A 27,557-nucleotide genomic window follows, 5' to 3' on the forward strand; every position below is an offset into this window, starting at 1 on the left:
CTCCCTCCAACCAAATCCCATTACTTATATATTTTCCAAAAAGATCTTTTATTTACACACATACCATTATATCAATCTCACATACACACTCCCTCATCAAACACACTAGTCTCTCTCTATGTCCTTCCTAAAAAAACAAATGCATCCCATTCTATTGTGGCATTTAAGCCATCAGGGGTGACTGTCCCCCACTAGTAAATGAATTTCTGCTCAACTTGGCGCAGTCTTAAAGAAATAATCCCTCCCTCTGGGTAACTGAACCTGCTGGATCACAAAAAACTTCAAATCATCCACCGCATGATTATACAAGAGCCAATGTTTCACCAGGGGGGACTCTAAACGTTTAGTCCTTATGCAGCTTTTATGTTGAATAATTCTATTTTTGATTGTTAATTTCGTTTGTCCGATGTAAATCTTTTGACAGGGGCACAAGACTGCATATACTACCTGGGTGGTCTCACATGTATAATGATCTTTCAAATAATATTTTATAGCTGCATATCTAAAGACCTTCATCTGTAGTACATTTTCACATACCATGCAATGACCATATCGAAATTGGCCTACATCCCTCCTATCACTCTTTTTTAACCATGACATTGTTGCCATGAGTTTATCTCTCAAATTTGCCCCTCTCGTCTTCACAAAAATAGGGAAAGCTTCAAAACCAGTGTGTACCTGCAGAACATACCAATGATCTCTTATTATTTTTGAATTTGATCTGTAAATTTAGAAAAAGGTAAGGTACATACCAAATGCCGAGTATCCTGGCGATCTTGTTTAACAACAAATCACAATTAACAAAAAGTCCTCTTGTATGCCCGGCGCACAATCTTACGTGGATACCCTTGCTCTAAAAATTTATTTTTCATCTCTTTTGCTCTTATCATATAATCTTGTTTTGTCCCACATAAACGTCTTAAACGTAGGAACTGTCCTAGAGGTATATTATTCCTGAGATTAGCTGGATGATAGCTTTGATAGTGCAGAAAACTATTCCTATCCGTTACCTTAGTGTTATTTCCACATCTCATAATTGTCATGTCCAAAAATGTGACCTGGTGCTGGTCAATTCAAATGAAAATTTCAAATAATCACTCTGCACGTTCAGCCATGCCATAAAACTCTGCAAGGCTTCCACTGTACCCTTCCAGACAAAAAAAAATATCGTCAATAAAGCGGGTCCACAATAAAATATTAGCCCAAAACTCTGAACAATACACATGTACCTCCTCAAATTCCGCCACGTAAATGCATGCCAGTGATGGGGCCATCATGGCCCCCATCGCTGTCCCCTGTATTTGCTGAGAAAACGAATTATCAAAGCAGAAAAAAAATTTTCTTCAAAGCAACCGCTGCTACACTCACAAAGCCCACATACCCCTGAGAGAAATAGGAAAATTGGTTCTTACCTGCTAATTTTCGTTCCTGTAGTACCCTGAGAGAAATCATAAGATTCCATTAGCACTTTCCTAATACAGCTCAACGATTGATCCTGGGGGATATTTGTATAAAGAGCAGTAATGTCTGCTGTTACCAGCAGGCATGACTCTCCTTCCAGAACACAGGGTTCAATAAGCTTAATAAAGTGCGGGGAGTCTCGGATATAAGGCCAAGCCAAAGGTACCCTTGATCTCAAAAATGAATCTACATATTGGGATAATGATTCCAAAATGGATTTAATCCCAGACGCAATTGGTCTTCCTGGTGGATTGACCAGAGATTTGTGCACTTTGGGGAGTATATAGAAAACTGGCACATGGGGATACAGTTCCAACAAAAAATTATATTCTGAACCAGTAATTAATTTACATCGTTTCCCCTCCTGTAATAATTGCTGTATCTGGATTCTCAAATCCCATGTTGGGTCACCCTCCAAAAGTTTATAAAAATTCCTATCCACTAATTGTCGTTTCACCTCAACATAATATTCCTCAAGATTCATAATGATAATTCCCCCCCTCCTTTATCTGCAGGGCGAATAATTATTGTCAGATCCTGCCTTAATCTTTCACAGGCCTTCCACTCTGCCACAGACAAATTGTCAAAATAAATAGTTGATTGTTCTTCCATTTTATCTATAGCTCTTAGCACTTATTGTTCAAAAGTCATGATTATTGGGTCCGGAGGTCCCAGGGGTACCCACTTCAACCTCCGTTGTAACTTTATCTTAGTAGTCACTACTTCAGATTCCGCAAAATATTTTTTTATTTTAAGCAAATGAATAAACTTTTGTAAGACTACCCGAGTGGAAAAGGAGTCATACTTCACAGAGGGCACAAAAGACAGCCCCCTTTCTAACAAATTCACTTCATCAGGAGACAAATCACGAGATGACAAATTAAACACTATGTGCGGTACCCTTTCTGAGATCTTGTTGTTCTCTTGTCGCGAGCAAGCCCTGGGGGTTGTATTCTCTGTGGTTTATACTGTCCCCCATAGTTTTTTCGTGTATTATTCAATGTATTTCTTGTAAGCCCCTCTCCCTGATGTTCTGCACCCATAAATGCTACTGAATGTTGAAAATTCTGCTGATAGCCTCCTTGATGTCCTACTTGATGGTTCTCCATGCTATCCTCATCCGAGGAATCGCTTGAAGAACTATCAAATGGTCGCCCTTCTTCTGAGACTTTAAATATGTGGATGTGCAGTTGAATTTGATGAATAAAATATTTTTGGGAAAAGAAAATTTATCCTCATATATAGATGGTATATTAATAGTGTGGGAGGATTTTGTATAAATGTAATAATACTGCTGACATTTTGGAAACTATATAGATAGATAGATATAGATAGATATATAAAAAACAGCTAGACAAATGCCTCCACCCATCACTCAGCTCGTTTTTGGCCATTATGGCACATATGCCTAGGAATCCTAAGCACCTCTCTTTGCACTGCTTGTCATATTCGGGCATCTCAGCCAGGAGTGCCTACTGAATTGTGCCAGTGCTTTTTGGAGGCTCAGGGTGAATTGTCTTTCTCTGATTTCGTTAAGCCTGGTTCTTCCCAGCTGGATGTTGGTCTGAGTAAAGATGTCTCAGGTGGAGCACCTGAATTTGGAACTCCCCTAACTGGTTCCTCAGCAGGGGATGGTAGCTCAGTGAGTACTCCTCAGGTACCTCCTGGTCTGGAAGCTTCTACCTCTTCCTGGGTAGAATTTTTCCAGGGATTACAGTCTTTTCTTTAGGCGCAGTCTTCTGTTTTATCCCATGCTCCTTGGACAGAAGCACAGGTGGGAACCTTACCTGGATCTTCTGTTCCACACCAGATGATCCCCCTGAGCGACAGCAGCTCATCTCAGTCTCATTTGTACTTCTGTGTGATAATTTAATAACCTTATTGTTATGGATGATGACACTAATCCTGCCTTTCATAAGGATGGGGAAATACCTGCCCCACCCTGGATCGGAACCATCTAGAACTATGTTGCGGTTCTTTCACAGGGATGAACTGTCAGCCTTGATTTTCCCAGACCTTGACCATGCTTGGAGTATCGGGGGCAGATCTGTTTCTAAGAGAAATCTTATTTTGGTCTCCTTGCGTAAAGCCTCTTGTTTCTTCCTTATGACGGAAGGCATTCAAGAATTAATTGATTTTGAGTAGGGTGCCCCGGAGGCTAACTTCAAAGGGGATCAGATTTTGAAAGGCCTATACCCTCTGGACCCAGTGATGAGAGAGCGCTTATGTTTTCCGAAGGTAGATGCATTGGTGTGTGCAGTCTCCACGTGGACCACTATTTCCGTGGAAGGAGGAGTGGCCTTGAAGGATGCTTACGATAGAAAGATTGAGACTATCCTTAAGCAGTCGTTTGAAGCTGTGGCAATGTCCTTGCCGATTGCTTCTTATTCCTTGGTGGCTCACTCTTGTTTGCATTTCTCCCAGGAGGTTGATGACTCTAGAGTAAATCCCAGATCAGTTATGGGACCAGCTGCTGCCATTTTGGCTGATGCAGGTTGTGATTTGGTCTGTGCTTCAGTGAGAAAGCTATCTTTGATTGTGGCAGCCAGGTGTCAGTTATGGTTAAGAAATTGGTCAGCCGATGCGACCTCCAAGGCTAATCTCACCAAATAGCCTTTTCAAGGATCGCTCTTGTTTGGCAACGAGTTGGAGAAACTGGCCAATAAGTGTGGCGAATTTCCGGTTCCTCATTTGCCAGAAGTTAAGAGACAGGCACAGCACTCCCTTGTCATGAAAGGCCATTTTAGAGGATCCAGGCGTTTTCGTCCCTGTAAAGGAATGACCTTTCAGAGGACTCGGCCCTTTGGTAAGTCTCAGTCCTTTTGTCCCCACAGCCCAGATGAGCGTGCAGGCTTCGATGGTGGTCCCTCTTGACCCTCCCAATGAAGAAAGGAACAGAAGATAGGGGGTCACCTCTCTCTTTTATCAGACGTGATTTGAGATCATATCGAGTCAGTGGATCAAGGAAGTGATATGAGAAGGATATGCGCTGGAATTTCGCAGTGTACCTCGGGATGAGTTCATAGTGTCTCGCTGTCACTCCCAGCAGAAGAAGCAGGCAGTGGAGTGCACACTGTCAAGGCTCCTCAGTCTCAGGGCTGTGGTTCCAGTACCCACATCTCAAGAAAATATAGGTCGATATTCCATTTATTTCATTGTACCAAAGAAGGAAGGTTCCTTTCGTCCCATCCTAGACCTCAAAAGCATAAACTGTCATCTGCGAGTGAGGCATTTTTGCATGGAAGCATTGTACTTTGTGATAATGGCTGTGCAGTTTGGGGAATTTCTGACCTCTCTGGATCTGTCCGAGGTGAATTTTCACATGCCCATCTAACTAGTGCATCAATGCTTCCTGTGGTTCGCAGTTCTGGGACACAACTTTGTTTCGGGCGTTGCCCTTTGGTCTGGCCACTACTCTCAGAACCTTTTCCAAGGTGATAGTGGTAGTTGTAGCAGCATTGAGTGGATGGGATCCTGGTACCACCCATATTTGGATGACTGGCTGATTCGCACCAGGTCACTGGAAGAGAGACGCCTGGTAACTTTCAAGGTGATTTCCCTGTTGGGGAGATCACCTGGGTGGTGAACCTGACCAAGAACATCCTTCAGCCTACTCAGTTACTAGAATATCTGGGGGTTTGATTCGACATGCAGCACGGCAAGGTGTTTCTGCCAGAAGCTTGAATTCGGAAGTTGCTACTTCAAATCCGTCTGTTGAACACTCTGCGCCCGATTGTATGGTCTTACCTGCAGGTCCTTGCCTTAATGGCAGCGACTTTGGAAGTGGTACCGTGGGCGAGGGTGCATTTGCGTCCTCTTCAGCACTCCCTGCGTATCTCAGTGGAATCCACAGTCTCAGGACTATTCAGTTCGGCTCCACCTGCCGATGGAGGTTTCCTCCCAAGGGCAGTGGTGGCTGTAGGCGGGTCAGCTATGGAAGAGAGTCTCCTTATTCCCACTGAACTGGTTAGTACTGACAACAGATGCAAGTCTCGTAAGTTGGGGAGCTTACTGTCAGGAGCTGATGGCGCAAGAGCGCTGGAGTGCAGAAGTCTCTCTGGAATATCAATTGGCTGGAAGCCAGGGCTCTCTGGTTAGCATGTTTGCAGTTCGGTGACAGACTGCAAGATTGATCAGTCTGAATAATGTTGGTCAGTGCAATGACAGGGCTTACATCAATTAGCTGGGAGGTGCCAAGAGCAGCAGGTGTCACTGGAAATATATCAGCTTATGGAATGGGCAGAAGTGCATCTCCAGATGATCTCAGCCTTGCACATTGCAGGCAAAGACAATGTCAGAGCAGATTTTCTCAGCAGAAAGAGTCTGGACTCAGGAGAGTAGGCGTTGTCAGACGAGGTATTTTGGCTGATTCAGGATTGCTGGGGGGTCTTCCGTTCTTGGACCTTTTGGTGACTCTGTGCAATGCGAAAGTTCAGCGATTCTTCAGCCGCAGAAGAGATCTGAAGTCATTGGGGATCAATGCCCTGGTGCAGGAGTGGCTGGAAGACAAGTTGCTATATGCCTTTCCTCCATGGCCCATGTTGGGCAGATTGATTCGAAGGATTGAATGCCACAGGGGGGGGGGGGGGGATGGTGCTCTTGGTTGCTCCAGATTGGCCCAGGAGACCATGGTATGCAGATCTATGGAAGCTTCTGGTGGGTTCGCCTCTTTGACTTCCAGCGCATATGAACCTGTTGCAGCAAGGGCCTGTCCTTCACGAAGATCTGACTTAATTTTGTCTTACGCTATGGCCTTTGAAAGAGCTTGCTTACTGAAACGTGGATACTCTGTCGCAGTGACTTCTACCTTGCTAAGAGCTAGAATGTTCTCCACTTCCTTGGCCTATGTACGAGCCTGGAGAGTGTTTGAGGCCTGGTGTGCAGATCGAGGTGCACTTCCTTTCTTGGTCAAAATTCTGCTTATTTTGGAGTTTTTGCAGGCTGGCTTGAATAAAGGCTTGGCTCTTAATTCCTTAAAGATACAAGTAGTGGCTCTCACCTGTTTCAGGGGTCCTTGTCTGCTCATCCTGATGTAGCCCGTTTTCTGAAAGGCATGAAACGTCTTTATCATCCCTTGCGGTTTCTGGTGCCCCAATGGAATCTTAATTTGGTCTTGGATTTTTTTGGCAGGCCCTAAGTTTAGACCACTGTGTGCTCTGTCCTTGCAGTTGCTGACTTTGAAAACTGTGTTCCTTGTGGCAGTTTTTTCTGCGCGTAGGGTTTCTGAACTGCAGGCCTTGTCTTGTCAGGAGCCATTTTTCCAGGTGACTCCATGGGCAGTCCAGCTACGTATTGTTCCTCCTTTTTACCGAAGGTGGTCACTGAGTTTCACTTGAATCAGACCATCTCTGGATAAAGAGAGAGATGCAGAGGAGTATCATCTGTTGCGACCTGTGGCTGTCAAGATATTGTCAGATATCAGGAGGTTACTGAGCCTTTGCAGAAGTCGAATCGCCTATTTGTCCTTCATGGCAGTACTAGACAGGGAGAACCAGCCTCATGGCTAAAATAGTTCACTGGATTAAGGAGGTAGTCACAGCTACATATGTGGATGCTGGGAAGCCATTACCTAGTCAGGTTCGGGCTCATTCCACTCAGGCTCAGGCAGTGTCATGGGTTAGATTGCAGCTCGGCAAATTTTGATTGGAGACAACAATGTGGTCCTCTTTACACACCTTTTCCAGGTATTATCGACTGGATAATACAGGCCCGGGAGGCCGTGGCTTTTACCCATGCAGTTTTGTCTGGACAATGGGCAGCCTCCCACCCTATTCGGGAGTAGTTTGGGTACATCCCACTTGTTATGAGTTCATCTGACTGGATGCTAAGAAATGAGAAATTATTACTTACCTGATATTTTTCTTTTCTTTAGGACAATCAGATGAATCCAGCTTCCCTCCCTTGGCTGCCGTGTGGTTGCATTTTACTCCTCCTGTGTGGCTACATGTTACAGGGCTTACTGGTAAGTGTGACTCCAGTCCCTAGTCTAGTGTTATGTTCTTATCTGTGCTCAGTGTTGCCCGTTGGCTGAGTATTGACATGGTTATTTTTAATCGAGTTTTTAATTGAGTTTAACAAGTCTGTCCTCAGTTGTTTTTGAAGAGAATACTGGCAGGCTGAGGTTACTGAAGGGATATATGTACTGTGATATCAGCTTGCCCTGTCTCCATCTGCTGGTAGGATTGCATAACCCACTTGTTCTGGATTTATCTGACTGTCCTAAAGAAAAGGAAATTATCAGGTAAGTAGTAATTTCTCAATCTCATTTGTACTTCTGTGTGATAATTTAATAACCTTATTGGTAAAGTGTTTAAATTAATGACCAGGAAAACCATTCTTAGGTAACCTTGTTCTCAGTAGGGTCCCAGAATGGTTGTGCAGTTCTATGACCATTTGTCATTGTGGCTTGCAAAATTACTATCCTTAAAAACGTCATCCTTAATTAAAGGTGAAATTACTACTTACCTGATAATTTCCTTTCCTTTAATACAGTCAGAACAGGCTAGACCAATGGGAATATATATGTCAATCAGCAGATGGAGACAGAGATCAACAAGTTTGCTATTGTCACTCCTTATATACTTCCTTGCTGACACCAGCCTGCCAATATTCCTGTATCTACCTAAATATGGAAAAGCTGAATACCATTAACAAACAATTATCAGATCAAACTATCCCTTTTGCTTTGCTCTATTTTTTTTTTTAACCAATGGACTTCTAGAAGAAGAAGGAATTATAATGAAGGAAAAACACTCACTTGCAGCAATGTAGATATATGCTTATTTGCCTGGAAGTTTAATGTGCCTGCAAGGCACAATTGTATGTTATTTCCTGTTCATACCCAAATTGGTCTAGAATTGTGGGTTTGCCTTCCTGCCAGTAGATGGAGACAGAGAAGAAAAACTACTTACACTGCTACTTAACCTAGTGTTCCACCTGCAGTCCCTTAGTATTTCTTTGTCTCCAACAGATGGTAGAGGTGTAAATCTTGTAGTTTGGAGTAAATAAAAAGATAGATTTTCTTCAAGAGCATCCTCCTAGGGGGGTTGTTAGGTCCCTGGTGGGGCCATTCTCCCTGGTTGAAGTGGACGAGCAGGAGGTTGGTGACCCTTGATGGTGGCTCATTCCTGGACACTGAAGGGGGTTTCGAAAAGCTGGTGGTCCAGTTCCCTTGATCCTCCAGAGAGCCCTCGAGATCCACAGCCACTCTGCAGCATTAAGGAAAGTACTCCGTATTTGTTTCTATCAGTAAAGTTACTTAAAAAAAAAAAAAATCCGATATGTTTGAAGCAGCTTGGAGAAGGGATCGCTGCTCTGGATGGCCCTGTGAGTGGTAGGGGATAGAGCCAGCAGTAGCAAGGGGGTCCTGGTGTTGGTGAGACCACCACGGCGAGCAGCTAGGAGGCAGCACATATGGGATGCACATGGCGCTGGCTAAGGATTGTGGCAAAGGCTGCCGCTTGGCTTAATTGGGGAGATTTGTGTGCACGGTGCGTCTCCGGAGGGAGGACAGCTCTGGCAGTGTAGGCTCCATATCTCCATATGGCTGTGCTCATTACTCCGCATTTACAAACCCACCCGTCTTAAATGACGGGTGGGTTTGTAAATGCGGAGTAATGAGCACAGCCATGTGGAAGATGAGTTATGTAGTAGGCCGTGAATAATGGTAAGAACTTTGTATTTTATTCTGTATTTTATTGGTAACCAGTGTAAGGATTGAAGAATAGGTGTAATATGTTTTCGAATGGGAGTACCTGATAGAATACGAGCAGCACTGTTTTGAACGATTTGCAAAGGATGAATTATAGAGTCGGAAAGTCCTAAATAAAGAGCATTACAGTAGTCTAGGCCAGAAAAGATTAGAGATTGTAGAATAGTTCGAAAATCCTGGTAAAAGAGAAGAGGACGGAGACGTTTTAAGAGCTGTAATTTATAGAAAGATTTTTTTGTTAAGGAAGAAATATGTTGTTTCATGGATAGGTCTGAGTTTATGATGACTCCTAGGTTTGTAGCGTATTGTGTAATAGGGATAGCTGTTCCGTTTATAGACCAATGTGAAGGTGGACCAATAGAAGTATTTGAGATAGAGGTTAAGTGAACTATTTCAGTCTTGGATGGATTCAATTTTAAGCGATTATGGGAGAGCCAGGAATTAATAGTGGATAAGTAAAGAGAAACCATATTTAGAGTATTAGACCAAGATGTTTTGTAGGGGACTAGGAATTGTATGTCATCTGCATAGATTTTGAATTGTAGATCGAGTGAGGAGAGAATGTGACAAAGAGGTAGAAGATAAATATTGAACAGTATAGGGGATAGTGATGAACCTTGAGGAACACCAGATGAAATTGTATAAGCATTGGAGGAGTGATGATTAATGTTAACTAGCTGAGGGCGGTCTGTAAGAAAGGATATGAACCAATTTAGAACTGTACCTGTAATACCAATGGATTTAAGACCAGAAATGAGTATGTGATGATCAACGGTAACAAAAGCCGCTGAGATATCTAAGAAAACAGCAATGTAGTCAGTGTAAGAATCAAAAGCACGGAATAGGGTATCAAAGGAAGCTAGAAGGAGAGTTTCAGTTGAGTGACCTTTTCTAAATCCATGTTGATTAATGTGGAGAATGTTATTGTCTGATAGGAATTTGGATAGCTGACGTAAAACTGCAGATTCTATTAATTTGGCTAAAGAGGTAAGTGTTGCAAGAGGTCTATAACTATAACTTGTTAAGGAAGGACAGAGCGGATAGGAAAGGGGGAGGCGTGGCTCTTTACATCAGAAACAATATCCAAGCATCTGAGTTGCAAGGAAGATGGGGCAAAGAAGAAGCACTATGGGCCAACCTAAAAAAAGATGGAACATCCATTTTTATTGGAGTGGTTTACAGACCTCCAAACCAAAAGGAAGAGCTGGACAGAGATCTGGTTGAAGACATCCAAAAGATGGGAAAGAAGGGAGAAGTGGTGATTGTTGGAGACTTTAATTTGCTGGATGTAGACTGGAGAATCCCATCTGCAGAATCTAACAATAGTAGAGAAATAGTGGATGCTCCGCAAGGAGCTTTGTTCAAACAAATGATAATGGAATCCACAAGAGAGGGAGCTGTACTCGATTTAGTGCTCACTAATGCAGATAATGTCTCTGATGTGCAGGTGGGCACTCATCTCAGCACCAGTGATCATCAAACGGTATGGTTTAATATCACAAAAAGGATATGGAAAAGAAGCACACGAACCCGAGTTTTGCAGTTCAAAAACACGGACTTTGATGAAATGGGGAAGTACCTGGAGGAAGAACTAGTAGGCTGGGAGAATGAGAGAGATGTGGAACAACAGTGGACCAAACTAAAAGGAGCAATTACCAAAGCAACTAATCTATATGTTAGAAAAGGAAAGAAAAGCAAAAGAAAAATGAAACCTATCTGGTTCTCCAAGGAGGTGGCTGACAAAATAAAGGCTAAAAGAACAGCGTTTAAGAAATATAAAGGATCCCAAAAGGAGGAGCACAAAGAAGAATATCTGGTAGCACTGAGGAAGACAAAGAAAATAATCAAGACGGCAAAAAGTCAAGCGGAAGAAAGGATTGCCAAAGAGATTGAGAGGTGACAAAACATTTTTCAGATACATCAGTGAAAGGAGAAAAGTTCAAAGTGGTATAGTGAAATTGAAAGGTGAAAAGGATCAATGTGTGGAGAGAGACGAAGAAATGGCAGAAATATTAAACAAATACTTCAGTTCTGTGTTCACTAAAGAAGACCCTGGAGAAGGACCGTTGCTAGTTAACAAACTAGAGGGGAATGGAGTAGATGTAACTTCATTTACAGTAGAGAATGTATGGGAAGAGCTGAGAAAACTGAAAGTGGACAAAGCCATGGGGCCTGATGAGGTTCATCCCAGGATACTGAGGGAGCTCAGAGATGTGCTGGCGGGTCCGCTATGTGACCTGTTCAATAGATCCCTAGAAATGGGAGTTGTGCCGAGTGACTGGAGAAGAGCGGTGGTGATCCCGCTTCACAAGAGTGGGAGCAGAGAGGAGGCTGGAAACTACAGGTCGGTTAGCCTCACCTCTGTGGTGGGAAAAGTAATGGAGTCGCTGTTAAAAGAAGGAATAGTGAGCTATCTATAGTCTGAAGAATTGCTGGACCAGAGGCAGCATGTATTCACCAGGGGAAGATCCTGTCAGACAAATCTGATAGAGGTTTTGAGCGCTCGATGTCATCTACTTGGATTTCAGCAAAACTTTTGATACGGTTCCGCACAGGAGACTGGTGAATAAAATAAGAAGCTTAGGAGTGAATGCCAAGGTGGTGACCTGGATTGCAAACTGGTTGACGGACAGAAGTCAATGTGTGATGGTAAATGGAACTTACTCTGAAGAGAGAGCGGTGTTGAGCGGAGTGCCGCAAGGGTCGGTGTTGGGACCGGTCCTGTTCAATATCTTTGTGAGCGACATTGCGGACGGGATAGAAGGTAAGGTTTGTCTTTTTGCGGATGACACTAAGATCTGCAACAGAGTGGACACGCAGGAAGGAGTGGAGAGAATGAGACGGGATTTAAGGAAACTGGAAGAGTGGTCGACGATATGGCAGCTGAGATTCAATGCCAAGAAGTGCAGAGTCATGCATATGGGGTGTGGAAATCCGGAAGAACTGTATTCAATGGGGGGTAGAAGGGCTGATGTGCATGGGGCAGGAGAGAGACCTTGGAGTGATAGTGTCTAATGATCTGAAGTCGGCGAAACAATGTGACAAGGTGATAGCTAAAGCCAGAAGAATGCTGGGCTGCATAGAGAGAGGAATATCAAGTAAGAAAAGGGAAGTGATTATCCCCTTGTACAGGTCCTTGGTGAGACCTCACCTGGAGTACTGTGTTCAGTTCTGGAGACCGTATCTCCGAAGGGACAGAGACAGGATGGAGGCGGTCTAGAGAAGGGCGACCAAAAAGGTGGAGGTTCTTCATCAAATGACTTATGAGGAGAGATTGAAGAATCTAAATATGTACACCCTGGAGGAACGGAGGAGTAGGGGTGATATGATACAGACTTTCAGATACTTGAAAGGTTTTAATGATCCAAAGACAACGACAAACCTTTTCCGTTGCAAAAAAAAATCAGCAGAACTAGGGGTCACGATTTAAAACTCCAGGGAGGAAGACTCGGAACCAATGTCAGGAAGTATTTCTTCATGGAGAAGGGTGGTGGTTACCTGGAACGCCCTTCCGGAGGAAGTGGTGAAGACCAAAACTGTGAAGGATTTCAAAGGGGCATGGGATAAATACTGTGGATCCATAAAGTGTAGAGGATGTGAATGAAGACAAGAGGCATGGGGGTGTGAGGGAATGTTGGCTACTACCTGGAGATGAATATCCTTATTCAATAATGCGACTCAAACATTGCTCTATGCTTCAACGGCAAGAGGAAATGTGGAAAAAAGGATTTGCAACCACATAAAAGCAGGGGAGTAGCTTGCTTGTTACGGCAGTTACTACCCCAAACCAAACAAATACCTGATACTTCACTTTCACGCAAATCCAGCATAGCTCTCTGCTTCAACAGCAGGGGAGGAAGTTTGACACTTCACACATATCCAGCATAGCTCTCTGCTTCAACGGCAGGGGAGGAAATTTTTGACAATTCATGCATATCCAGCATAGCCCTCTGCTTCAACGGCAGGGGGGAATGAAGAAAGGTGGATCTATATTCAGGCAACAATCAACAAGGACTGAATTACATAGTCTGAATAAACAGATAAGCATGGGTGTAGCTTGCTTATTGTGGTGGTTAATAACCCTAACTAAATTAAGCTATTTCACTTAGCTGCAGGTCCAACACTGCTCTCTACATTAATGGTGGGGGTGGAAGGGAAATAGAATAAAAAAAAGGTTACTAAGAGCCAAGAGAAACAGATAAGTATTTGAGAGAAAAAAAGTGCGAAAGCTTGCTGGGCAGACTGGATGGGCCATTTGGTGGTCTTCTGCCGTCATTTCTATGTTTCTTTGATAAGGCTGGGATGACAAGACTCCATCTTTGGCCAGTCTGTCCTACTGAACTTATTCCCAATGTAAAAACCCAACTCGTCCTACCTCAACCCGCTGTGAATTTCAGGCTGCTTCATTGCCAACAGCACCCCCAGTTGTTGTGCCTGTTGCACATGTTGAGTGCTGGTTGGCCTACTTCGTCATGAGTCAGCCTGTAGCTTGCTATTCCCCCATATGTGAGGACTACTATCATGCTTGTCCTGGGAGAAAGCAGAGTTGCTTACCTATAACAGGTGTTCCCCAGGACAGCAGGATGTTAGTCCTCACGAAACCCGCCTGCCACCCCGCGGAGTTGGATTAGATACCGTTCTCTTATTTTATTTTTTGCTCGTACTTTTTGCTACAAACAAGACTGAAGGGGGGACCCCGTGTGGCCACAGGGTTAGTGGCATGCTGGGCATGCTCAGTGTGCCAGTCAAAGTTCTAGAAACTTTGACAAAAGTATTCCGTGACAGGGCTCCATCTGATGATGTCACCCATATGTGAGGACTAACATCCTGCTGTCCTGGGAGAACACCTGTTACAGGTAAGCAACTCTGCTGTACTATAGCCTGAGGCACAAGGTCTGATTTGAGGCAAATCTTGGTTGAAAGTTTTCAGCCCCAGGGTCTGAGATTTCTCAGCTGCTTTAGCTCTCGTGGCTCTGTTACTGCAGCACAAAACCAATTCAGAACTTGTATGTGACTATGGGTTATGTATGTTTTTATGTAACTTGCCCCGAACCGTGGAGGGCACAGGATATAAATACATTTAAATTAAAAAAAAAAAAAAAAAAAAAATTAAAAATAAAATTTGTCTAGTATCTTGGGAGTGGACCATGTTCTGTTCTGAGTCCTCTCCTTTGGTGCATCAGATGACATTTGTAAACTAATAGCGGTCTGAATGAGTTGGTGATACTACCGGTATTGAGTCTGGCTGTGTTGCTGCTGTGACTTGATCAGCACATCTCATAATGTATTTTCTTTTGTTTGAAACGTTTTAGCAGCCAGTACACACATCCAGTAGCACACAGAGTAGGCATTTGACACCATAGGTTGCATAAAAGAAAATTCCATCTCATCCTGCTACACCAGTCCAGCTGTGTCAAATGGGTTACCTTCCTCTACCAGTGCATGGAGGCAGACAACACGTATTTCTACTGTGACATCACAGCCACTACATAACAAGTGGTGCTAGCAGTATTTTCTGCTTCCAGCAGATGGTAGGGCCAATTGGTGTAGCTCGATGCTGGATTGATGATCAGACCCCAGGGGCCAGGCCACTTGTTTAGGCCAGCAGTGTGAGTCCATTATTAAGCTCCCAGTCCCTGCAGGGGTAGTTGGTTGAGCTGGGATGGAGGAGATTCAAAAAGGAAAAAAAGTAAAGAACAAGGAAAGGAAACAGAAGAAATTAAGTACTTTGCCTCTATTCTGACAGGAGGTTCTCTCTTTCCTCCTGGTCTCGTTTGCTCCATCCCGTCTGTCTCTCTCTCTCTCTCTCCTCGCGCTCTCTCTCTCTCTCCCCCCTGAGGCAGCCGAAAAACAAACAAAACCAGATCATCAGTTTTGGTTATGCCTGGAAGTTGGGGGGGGGGGTTTGGCAAGAGGTTTTTGTTTTGGGTGGCCACGCTCATTGAGAGTAGCTCTGGGAATTGTCCTGAGAGGAGTGGGACTGAGAGAGTCGGATGAACCATGCAACATTGAGGCCTGCAGCATGCTTAGAGCTGCTGAAGAGAAAGGGGCCCTTTGCTGTGCACCTGCACTGGGGAATTGCCTGGGCAAATCTCTACAGTGGTCTTGTACCCACCTCCCCACGTGGTCCATCACATGGCCCTCCAAGACAGTGGCCATTTTTAATTCTCCCTTGCGTTCAGTCTCTGGGCCTGGGGAAATCCCGGCGTCTGGAGAGAACATCATTGGTGCTCTGGTCTTGATCCCGGCTCTGTCCTCAGGTGGGCTGTCTACTGCAGGGGTGCTGGTGGGGCTCTCAGGGTGAGTTTTCTCAAGACTTTTTCCATCTTTCACATCAGGCCTTTTGTATTTTTACAAGACCAGGGGAGGGGTGCATGGGGGTTCTCCCAGTGCTGGAAGGCCTTATTTTGGGTCCTGCGTCTCCGGTTCTTTCCAAGAAGGCTCAAAATGCTGGGGCCTTCATGGGGGTACCATGTGGATTCGGGGGATGTAGGGGATACGGACAGTTCTGTGTCCTTTTAATGAAGGGGCCATCCCTTCTGTCCCAGAGGATGAGTCCATGACCTGCCTGTTTCAGAGAAATGAAATAGGTGGGCTGATTGACCAGGTGGTGATTTGCCTCTGACTCAGAGTCCAAAGTCACCGGAGACTCCAGTGTGGAACTCTAAAATTAAAAATGAAATGCAAAATCACCACTGCCTTTCCATGCCTCCTGGAGGTGGAGGAGATGATGATGGAATGGAAATCCCTGGAGTCAGGTTTGAAGGTAGCCAATCTCTTACAATGGCTTTATCCCCTTCCTCCTCTGGTGCTCCAGAAATTCTTTCAGGTGCCTCTGGTTGATGCGTTGGTCATGGTGGTGATCAGATGCACTACTGTTACAATAGATTTCCCCTGTACAGGAGACATATACTGAAGAACTCCAGGACAGGAAAATGGAGTCCTTCTGTCAGGAGTTTGTCATCTCTGCCACTGTGGTACAAATTTCTATCTGCTCAGCCATGGTGATCCGGGTGCTTCTTTGCTGGATCCTGCAATTTTCTGAGGGTGAGGAAACAGCTATAATGGAGTCTGCTGCAGCTTTCCTGGCAGATGTTCAGTATGACTTGTTGCAGAGCTCTGGCAGGTCAGTTGTTCTGTCAGTGGAGATATGTCTTTTGGGTCAACTCGTCTGGGGAAGTTGCCCTTTAAGGGACGACTACTGTTCAGGGAAGTTCTTGTTCAGTTGGTTAAGAATCTTGAAGACCCTAAGCCTCAGCATCTCCAGAGGACAAAGGCCGAGGCTTTTATAGACCTGGTAGGGGTTGCAGACAGCTTTGAGCATCCTGCTGCTATTGACCAGGCAGATAGTCCTGTGGGGCTGAATCAGCCTCATTTGGGCCCTAGGGGTCAGGGTTGGTCCTTTCATGAAGACAGAGAGGGGGGGACTCTGCTCTCACCTCAGGGGCCAGAACATTCACATGAGGCTCTGTGGGTTCACTTACTCTTGGTTCCTGTAGGAGGCTGCTTGCGAGAAACTTACAGGAAGTGGACCCAGAAAACAGCCAGCCGTTGGGTCCTGGAGATTATTAACCTCGGTTATAGTCTGGACCAACATTGTCCCATTCGTGAAACCTTCATGGTTCCCCTTGCACAGCCCTAGTCAAGCAGTAGGTAATGTGCCTCCATCACAGCCTGGCCAGGGTGTGAACTCCATTTACTCTGTGGTTTCCAAGAAGGATGGCTATTTTCGCCCTATTCTGGATCTCAAAGGGTGAACTGGTATCTGAGTCCCACTCTGTCCTGGCTGCAGTTTGACAGGGGTGAATTCCTCTGCTCATTGGATTTGTCAGAAGCCTACCTACATATTCCAGTTTAGGATAAGGATCAGAGATATCTCAGAAATGAAAATGTTTCTGCAATACACAAAATCAAAGTGTTACCGTTCGGTCTGGCAACCGCGCCACAGGTCTTCACGAAGGTGATGGTTGTGGTGGTGGTAGTCCAAGGGAATAGTGGTCCATCCATATCTTGACAACTGGTTAATTCAAGTGCTGTCTCATGAGGAAGTGATACAAGTGTCCCATCATGTGGCTTGGGCTGGGTTATCAATTTTGCAGAGTTTGTTACAGCTTACACAGTCCCTGGAATATTTAAGGGCATGGTTCGATATGCAGGCTGGCTAAGTGCTCTTCATTGACGAGTGGGTGTGCAAGATATTCAGGCAGGTGATAGGCTTTCTGGGATTTCTTGCAGGTGCTCAGGTTGATGGCAGTAAGTCTGGATTTGGGCCCATGAGCCAGGGCTCATATAAGGCCATTCCAGACTTCGCTGCTGACTGGCGCAGGACTACAGAGTATAACTGCCTCTGAGTCCGGCGGTATGTCAGTTCCTACTGTGGTGGCTGGAGTCTCCTAATTTGTTGGAAGGAGTCAGCCAGGTGATGCTGGAGTAGATTCTGATCACTACAGACGCGAGCCTCTCTGGTTGCAGGGGCTCATTTTCAAACACATGTGGCTCAGGAAGTTGGAACCCAGAAGAAGCCACATGGTCCATCAATTGACTGGAGACCAGGGCGATTCACCTAGCCCTCCTTAACTTCCTCCTGTTGATTTGGGGAAGAGCTGTTTGGGTCCATTCCGACAATGCCACTGCAGTGGAGTATGTAAATCGAGGGGGGGAGAATCAGGAATTAAGGCGTCTTGTTTGAAACGTCCCTTCTCTTTCCTTGGGCAGAGAAGCATCTCGGCCTGTTGTCAGCAGCGCATATCAAAAGCTAGGAAAATGTTCAGGCTGATTTCTAAGCCGAAATCAGTTAGATCTGGGAAATGAGCGCAGATGCTTTTAGAGTGATTTGTTGCAAGTGGGATTGTCCGCTGCTGTACCTTATGGCAACCCGATGAAATTCAACTGTTTCTTCATTTGGCGAAGAGAACAGGGCTTGATGGGGATTGGTGCTCTGGAGTAGCCATGGCCAGAAGGGGAGCTTCTGTATGCCTTCCTTCTGTGGGCGCTCATTGGCAGGCTACTACAGCAGATGGAGCCAAGCAAGGTGTTGCTAGTCATACCAGATTGGCTTTGCAGGCCTTGGTACGCAGACCTACTTCGGCTTCAGGTGACTCTGTCCTTGCAGCTGTTGACTGCCCGTGGTCATGGAGGATCCAGCTCCATTCTCTCATAGGGCCTGGCTCTTGAGCAGAGTCTGCTTCATAAGGAATATTCCTTTCCCGTGATTTCCATGTTGCAGAAGTCCCGGAAATGGTCTATTTCCTTAGCCTACATTGGAGTTTGGTGCCCATTTGAGCAATTTTGTCGCCACAGGTTGACGTCCGCTTGGTGAGCCACAGTTTCTTGCAACTTGGTATTCCTGCAGAGCAGACTTGATAAGGGTCTAGCTCTGAATTCCTTGAAGGTGCAGGTGGCAGCTATTGCATGTTATAGGGGGACCATTGAGAGTTCCTCTGTTGCTGCTGTCAAGGCTGTGTCCTGTTTCCTAAAGAGGGTAAAGAAGCTGTGCATCCTTTCTGGCTCAGTGTTCCCCCATGGGAACCAAATCTGGTCCTGAGAGCTCTCTCAGGGACTCCGTTTAGGCCACTGAGGCAGAGTTCTCTGAAGGATTTGTCGTTAAAGACAGCCTTCTTGGTGGCGATTTGTTCTGCTTGGCAGGTTTTGAAGCTCTAGGTGTTATCCTGTTGGGATCCCTTTCTGATGATTTCTCCAGACACAGTAGATTTTCATCCAGTGCCATCCTTTCTGTCTAAGGTCAATTCAGCATTTCACGTTAATTAGGCGATTTCCCTTCCAACTTTTTCTCGGAAGGAGTGTGGACCAGAATATCGCCGACTGCAATGGTTGGATTTGTGAAGGCTTATCTGCACTATTTGGAGGTCACCAATGATTTCCACAAATCGGACAAGCTGTTTGTGCTTTTTGGGGGTTGACATAAGGAAGAGGCAGCCTCTAAGGCTACCTTGGCCCATTGGATAAAGGAAATAGAGCAAACTTACCTCCTGAAGGGCAAGTGTCCACCGTAATTGTTCAAGTGCACTCTACCAGGATGCAATCTGCATCCTGGACACAGGTGTTGGAGCCAGCCAATATTTGCAGAGTGGCCACCTGGTCCTCCCTGCACACTTTTTTTGTGAAGCATTATCGGCTGAACATCATGGCACAGGAGCATTTAGACTTTGAGATGGGAGGAAGCGAGGGCTGCCCTAAGGACCCCCGCCCAGGTAGGGCTGGATTGGACCCCCGCCCAGGTAGGGCTGGACTGGATGAAAGGTGAAATTTCCTTACCTGTTGATTTCCTTTTCATTAGTCCTACTACACCAGTCAAGGACCCACCCAGGAAGCAAGCTTGCTGTAGGTTTAAGGGATGATTGGTTCTTCTTCCTCCCCTAGTTGTTTTGGTTTTCCTTGTATGTTTCAGGGAAACCTCTTTTCAGAATTGGATTGAGGAATTTTGTGTTCATGGATTGGGGTCTGATTCAAAGCTTGGTCAGAAGGATACTGGATCTCTGCTGCTAGCACCACCTCTTATGAGAGGGCAGTGAGGCTGCAGCAGAAATCTGTATAATCTGCTTTCATCTGCTGTGCTGGTAATGGGAGATAACCTATTTAACGGCTGGACTAGTGTAGAAGGACTAATGGAAAAGAAATTAACAGGTAAGGAAACTTCACCATATTACAGGAACATCGCCATAGAACTAGGGGTCAAGCTTCAGCAATTACAATACAAAGTAAAGGGACTTTAAACCATGGTATTTTCTTTTTTGATGCGCAGGAGATTGACTGGGGGGTGCTGCTTTCCCGGAAAATGAAGCCTCCTTTTGTTCCGCTGCTGAAAGGTGCATCTGATGTTAGTAACTTTGATAAAGAGTTCACAACACAACAAGCAATTCTAACCCCGCCTGAAGATCCGTGCCCACTCACCACCCAGGAGCAGGCAGCCTTTAATGACTTTGACTTTGTGTCAGAACTTCTGTTCCAAGTCTGAACTTTCTCTTGTAAATAAGGAAGCAGGCACCTGTGTACCAATTACTGAACTGCCACTCTCCCACTCTTTGTCTAAGTTCCACAGACACTTCGCCATGCTTCAGAAGGCACCAAAAGGCCTTAACTTGGTTCCAATGCTTGTAATATTTGTTTTATATGGCTATGGCAAAATTAGCTATACCTCTGTCAGGGAGTGCTGATTTCCTTTCTTTCCTATAGGTAAATGGAACACTGCAGCACAATCAGCTAACTATTTTTTAAAGGTGTTAAGGGCATGGTTCGATACTGAGCATTTTGTCCCATAGACAGAAAAATAGGAAAAAACCTTTAGTACATAGGCCCATAGTTATAACTCAATTCTTGAGATGACAGCTAGAGATGGGGTGAGTGGGATGCTTGGTAGTCAACAACTGGGAGATGTGTTCCAGGGCTAAAGCAAAGGGCATGGATGATAATTTTGTATAGAAAAATGTGTATAATCTGTTTCTCACTGGTTTGTGTATATGACATTCACTTGTACAATTTTCATATCTGGTACATCTACATTGTCAGAATCTGAAATTAAAGATATTTAATAAACCTCAGAATTGGAAAGAAGTCTGCTGTAAGTGAAACTTGGTAAATGTTGTTCTTTGGCCTCTGTTGGAAACAGGATGCTGGGCTTGATGGACCCTTGGTCTACCCAGCATGGCAATTTCTTATGTTCTTATGTTTGTTGAATGAACACTTTTAGTTCAGTTGCAGAGTCCTCACTCTATAGATGTTACATGATTTCAAACCTCCAGGTTTATCTAGTCAGGCCATTTTCCTTACCTGCTGCAATACTAGAACCTATTTGATCTCGCCTATCATGGTGAGTATTGGCAAATCAGGACCATTTTCCCTCCAGCATGCCCCTCTCTCCTGCCCACTATATCTGCTCTTCTTTATTTACTCTTATCACTTTCTCATAATTTCTCCGCCACTAACAATGTTTTGAGCTTTTCTCATGTTTTCTTGATCTATTGCCAATCTTTGCCCCCACCACCATGGTTTGGAAGTTATTCATACATCTACCTTTTCTGTGAATATTTCCTTATGTTACCCCTGAGTTCACTTCCCTCCAGTCTTGGATCAGGACTCTGTTCTAGAATAGGAAATGCCAATTCTATTTCTCAAAAGCTACAAACTGTTCTGATTCAGGATATCCACATGCATTGTCTTCATTGTATGCAAATATTCAGTGTGGATATCATGAAAATCAGATCTGTTTATGGCTCTTGAGGACCAGAGTTGGTGTTTCCCATTCTAGAACTTCCCTTCTACTAAAAATGTTTGCTGCTTTGGAACCTGGAGCTGGCTGGATTTCAGATATTTCTCAGTTTTTGTTTAGTGGTAATTCCACTAACTGGCCTATGAGGGAAACTAATCTGACCTTCGTATTATCTGCCATACTCCTCACTGCTCTCACTTTTGTGGCATGGGACTATATCTGTCCTCCTGATCTAATCCTGTTGCCAGTGCTTGATTGAACAAGGTAATCTATAGTTCTGCCAGTACCTTTCTAAACTCATTTAATGTCCCAGAATGTATCCTTTCTGGCTCCTGACACCTATCTGAGGTCCCCCTCCAATCTCCTCTTTTGTGAATGCTTTGAAATGTTAAATATTTCTACCTTTTCCTCCCCCTTATAATTCAGCCCTGCACGTTTTCCTTACATATCTCTGTGGAGAAACAGAATTTTAAACTTAATAGTATGTCGGCCATGTAAATCTCCTTTTGAGAACATTATGAACATAAGAAATTGCCATACTGGGTCAGACCAAGGGTCCATCAAGCCCAGCAACCTGTTTCCAACAGTGGTCAATCCAGGCTCCAAGTACCTGGCAAGTACCCAAACACGAAGTAGATCCTATGCTACTGATGCCAGTAATAGCAGTGGCTATTCTCTAAGACAACTTGATTAATAGCAGTTAATGGACTTCTCCTCCAAGAACTTAACCAAACACACAGGCCGATATAGTACAGTGCGCTCCGATGGAGCGCACTGTTAACCTGCTCTTGGACGCACGTTTTCCCTTACCCCTTATTCAGTAAGGGGCGGAAAACACGCATCCAACCCGCGGCACCTAATAGCGCCCTCAACATGCAAATGCATGTTAATGGCCCTATTAGGTATGCCCGCGTGATTCAGTAAGTAAAATGTGCAGCCAAGCCGCACATTTTACTTTCAGAAATTAGCGCCTACCCAAAGGTAGGCGCTAGTTTCTGCCGGCACCCTCCGACTTAATATCATGGCGATATTAAGTCGGAGGTCCTGAAGGGTAAAAAAAGTAAAAAAAAAAAAAAAAAAAAAAAATTTTAAATGGGCCGGCGGCTGTCGGGCTGAAAACTGGACGCTCAATTTTGCCAGCGTCCGGTTTCCGAGCTGTGGCTGTCAGCGGGCTCGAGGACCAACGCCGGCAAAATTGAGCGTCGGCTATCAAACCCGCTGCCAGCCGCCGCTCCGGGCTAAAAGGAGGCACTATGGACGTGCTAGTGTCCCTAGAGCCTCCTTTTGCCTGTTTCTACCACACCACCTAATTTGAATACTGAATCTCGCGCACCGGCGAGTGGCCGGTGCATGCGCCGGGAGAGCGGGCGTTCGTCCACTCTCCTGCGAACTTTACTGAATCGGCCTGATACTCTGCTAACAAATTGCAGAGCTTAATTGTGTGCCCCCCTTAGACCTATTATCCAAAAGAGTACATAACTGACTCACGTTTACCCGTTCTAGACTGCTCATGATTTTAAAGACCTCTATCATATTCCCCCTCAGCCGTCTCTTCTCGAAGATGCACAGCCCTAATCTCTTTAGCCTTTCCTCAGAAGGAAGCTGTTCCATCCCCTTTATCATTTGATCATTCTTCTCTATCTTCTCCATCGCAACTATATCTGTTTTTTTGGATGCGGCGACCAGAATTGTACACAGTACTTAAGGTGCAGTCTCACCATGGAGCGATAGAGGCATTATGACACTTTGGGCCTGATTTTATAACATCCGTGCGCATGTTATAAAATCCAGAGACGGCGCGTGCAAGGGGGTGCACAATTGTGCAACTTGCGTGCACCGCACCGCACAGCCTTCCTCCGTTCCCTCCGCCCCTCCCTCCCGCTCCCCCAGCCCTACCTAAACCCCCCCTTACCTTTGTCCTATAAGTTATGCTTGCCTCTGGGCAGGCGTAGATTACATGCGCCGGCCAACGGCCGTCCTGCGATCCCAGGCACAGCGACAAATGGCCGCTGTGCCTGGAGGCTCTGGCCCCGCCCCCTTCCCGCCCCTTTTTCAAAGCCCTGGGACATGACGTGTTGCCGAGCCTATGCAAAATAGGTTCGGCGCGCGCAGGAGCAGGTTTTCGGGGTTACACGCGTAACCCTTTGAAAATCCGCCCCTTTTTGTTTTATTCGCCCTTTCCTTCCTAATAATTCCTAGCATTCTATTTGCTTTTTTCACTGCCGCAGCACACTGAGCCGATGATTTCAATGTATTATCCACTATGATGCCTAGATCTTTTTCCTGGGTGGTAGCTCCTAATATGGAACCTGACATTGTATAACTACAGCCATGAATTATTTTTCTCTACATGTATCACCTTGCACTTGTCCGCATTAAATTTCATCTGCCATTTGGATGCCCAATCTTCTAGTCTTGCAAGGTGTCCTGCAATTTATCACAATCCACTTGTGATTTAAGTACTCTGAATAATTTTGTATCATCTGCAAATTTGATTACCTCACTCATCATATTCCTTTCCAGATCATTTATAAATATATTGAAAAGCACCGGTCCAAGTATAGATCCCTGAGGCACGCCATTGTTTACCCTTTTCCACGTTCCATTTTGCAGGTACAATGGATGATTTTAATGACAGGTTACAAATTTTAACTAATAGATCTGAAATTTCATTTTTTAGTTCCTTCAGATCCCTGGGGTGCATAGCATCCTGTCCAGGTGATTTGCTACTCTTTAGTTTGTCAATCTGGCCTACGTAATCTTCCAGGTTCACAGTGATTTAGTTCAGTTCATCTGACTCATCACCCTTGAAAACCATCTTTGGAACCGGTATCTCCCCAACATCCTCATTAGTTAACACAGAAGCAAAGAATTCATTTAGTCTTTCTGCAATGGCCTTATTTTCCCTAAGAGCCCTTTTAACCCTTCGGTCATTTAGTGGTCCAACAGACTCCCTCACAGGTTTCTTGCTTTGGATATATTTTAAAAAGTTTTATTAAGAGTTTTTGCCTCTACAGCCAACTTCATTTAAAATTCTCTCTTAGCATGCCTTATCAATGTTTTACATTTAACTTTGCATTGTTATTACTGCAGTCTGCTTCCTGCTCAAAATCAGAAAAAAACAATGTGTGCCATAGTCGCCAGCAGCTGGAGCTGCCAGGATAAATCCTAGAGTCTGCACAGCTGCTGACCTCTGTCATCTACTGAAGGTCCTTAGGGCAGTGATTCCTAACCTTTTTTATGTTGTGGCATACCTGGCACAGGGTTCATTTCAGCGTTACACACCACCCCCTTCACAATCATCTCTTCCCTATCTGGCATCATCATCTTCCCTCTCTGTTTATCCCTTGCTATCATCACTCTCCCTTTCCTTTTCCCCCACCACTGGCACCATAACCTTCTCTTCCTTCAACTCCCTAGCATCATCACCTCCTTGTTCCCTTTTCCCTACCACCCTGGTATCATCACCTTTTTCCTCTCCTTAAGAACATAAGAAATTGCCATGCTGGGTCAGACCAAGGGTCTATCAAGCCCAGCATCCTGTTTCCAACAGAGGCCAAACCAGGCCACAAGAACCTGGCAATTACCCAAACACTAAGAAAATCCCATGCTACTCCTGCAATTAATAGCAGTGGCTATTCCCTAAGTAAACTTGATTAATAGCCATTAATGGACTTCTCCTCCAAGAACTTATCCAAACCTTTTTTGAACCCAACTACACTAACCACATCTGCTGGCAACGAATTCCAGACTAGTAGCACATTTAAGACTAATCTCCAGTTAGTCTTAAATGTGCTACTTGCTAACTTCCACATTCTCTGGCAACATCACCTTTTCCTTTCCCCTGACATCACTTTCTCTTCCCTTCTCCACACACTGGCATCATCACCGTCCTCTCCCTCCAACCTTCTGATATCACCAGTTTCGTTTTCCCTTCACTCATATGGCATCACCATTACCACCTCTTCTTCCCTCTCCCTTCAGCCTTCTGGTATCATCACTACCTTCTCTTGTCTTTCTCCTGACATCACCTTCTTTCCTTCCCTCTCCCTGGTACCTAATGCTGCTTCCTCCTCTGCCGGCTTGCCTCAGCAATAGTAACAGCATGAGCTAGTGTGTCTTGCAAGAGAGAGCTAGCAGAGAGGAAAAATGGTTTATAGTGGGCCAAAGACACCCATTCTTCACAATTGTGCAGCCCACATGTTTCCCCCACCCCTCACTTACACAGAGCATACAGGAACCCAAGAACCAAATGGATTACAGTGGGCTCTAGTAGAATAAGACCTGTGATGGGGAGACACCCACTCTCTCAAGTGACACACATACAAAATGCCTACTCTGTATTAGATAATGAAGAAGCTCTAGCACTGGAGATTGAAGTGGTACCTGAAAGGAAAGAAGAAACCCAAGGCATGTAGAAATTCCACAATACAACCAATAACCATAAGAAAAAGCTCATTGTGCTGGCTGACTCAGCAGAGGCACTAATTTGGGAACTCTTGTCAAGGGACCCACTATAGTTAAAAGCCTTCTAGGATCATCAGCTGCTAGAAATGCAGTTCGGATAGTCAATCCAATCAAAGAAGAAAGTAAGGTCTCTGAAGTTGATGATATCCATTTGGGAACCAATGACCTTGCTAGAAACAACATCCAAAAGATTTTCAGGCTCTGGCGATGCAGATTAGTCACATGGTGAAGATTATTGCCTCTTCAGAAGTCTTACCTGTTCATGGAAAGGGGGAAAAAGAGGCTAAGCCATATGGATAACTTCAATGCATGGATCAAAACTTGGTGTAAGGAAGAAAGTTTTGGATATATTGGGGATTGGGGCCATGATTGGAACAGTAAAAAGCTCTATGTCAAAAGATGGCTTACATCTGTCTGAGGCAGGAAAAAAGATCCTAAGTGATACATTCAAATCCTATGTCATAAGGCATTTAAACTAGAGGACTGGGGTGGCACAGGAAATTGGAATATCGCCCCCAAATCTCAAAGAAATTGGTGAAAAGGATAACAAAAAAGTCAGCTGAATAAGAAATAAAAAGTCCAAGAAGAGCAGTAACCTGAAGGAGAAAAGCTGGAAAGCTATGAACTCAAATGCTCGTAGCCTGGGCAATAAAATCCCAGACCTGCACACTCTAATGGTGGAAGTGGATCTGGACATCATTGTTGTTACAGAAACATGGTTTACAGAGTCACATGACTAGAAATAGCCATCCCTGGCTATAACTTATTAAGGAAGGTCAGGAAAGGAGGAGGAGTATCATTTTGTCAGAAGCAATATCCAAGCAATTGAAATGCAAGGGACAATGGGGTAGGGAAGAAGCATTATGGGATAACCTAAAAAAAAATTATGCTTCTATTTACATCCATGTGATCTATAGGCCTCCAATTCAGACAGAAGAGCTGGACAGAGATCTGATCAAAGACATTGAAAAGATGGGAAAGAAGGGAGGAAGTGTTGCTCGTTGTAGAATTTAATCTGCTGGATGTAGATTGGCGTATCCCTTCTGCGAAGTCTACGAGAAGTAGAGAGATTTTGGATGCCCTCCAAAGGGCTATGCTAAAAAAAAAATGGTAATGGATCCCACAAGGGGAAGGTGTAATCTTGGACCTAGTACTCACAAATGGGGATAATGTCTATAATGTCCAGACAGGTGCCAACCTGAGTACAAATGATTATCAGATAGTATGATTTGATACTGTGAATAAAATATAAAGTCACATGACCCAAGTTTTGAATTTCAAATATACAGACTTTAACAAAATGGGGAAGTATCTGGAGGAAGAACTAGAAGACTGGGAGAAAATGGGCAAGGTGGAACAGTGGGCTAAATTAAAAGGAGCTATTACAAAGGTAAGAAAACTATTAGAAAAGTAAAAAGTTCAAGGAAAAAGAAACCAATTTGGTTCTCAAAGGAGGTGGCTGCAAAAATAAAGGCAAAAAGATCAGCATTCAGGAAGTACAAAGGATCCCAAAAAGAGGAACATAGGGAACAACACCTGGTGAAAATGAGGGAGATGAAGAAAAAAAAATCTGAAAAGCAAAAGGTCAAGTAGAAGAAAGGAATACCCAAGAGAGAGAGATGTAACAAAACGTTTTTCAGATATTTATTTATTTTTCTATACCAAAATTCAATTGACATATCATTCCGGTTT

General features: G+C 44.5%; 1 protein-coding gene across 1 annotated transcript in view; it reads left to right on the forward strand.

The window, feature by feature from the left end:
- The window catches only part of PKN3 (protein kinase N3), a 226,095-nt gene extending 205,365 nt beyond the window's left edge, over positions 1 to 20,730 (forward strand). Inside the window, 2 exon segments of the mRNA XM_029612101.1 lie at positions 7,334 to 7,423; positions 19,935 to 20,730. Coding sequence (XP_029467961.1) covers positions 7,334 to 7,423; positions 19,935 to 20,147 — 303 coding nt within the window. The 3' untranslated portion in view covers positions 20,148 to 20,730.
- Positions 20,731 to 27,557: the final 6,827 nt, after the last annotated feature.

The sequence above is a fragment of the Rhinatrema bivittatum genome, chromosome 8 (genome assembly GCF_901001135.1).
Source record: "Rhinatrema bivittatum chromosome 8, aRhiBiv1.1, whole genome shotgun sequence".
NCBI classification, from domain to species: Eukaryota; Metazoa; Chordata; class Amphibia; order Gymnophiona; family Rhinatrematidae; genus Rhinatrema; species Rhinatrema bivittatum.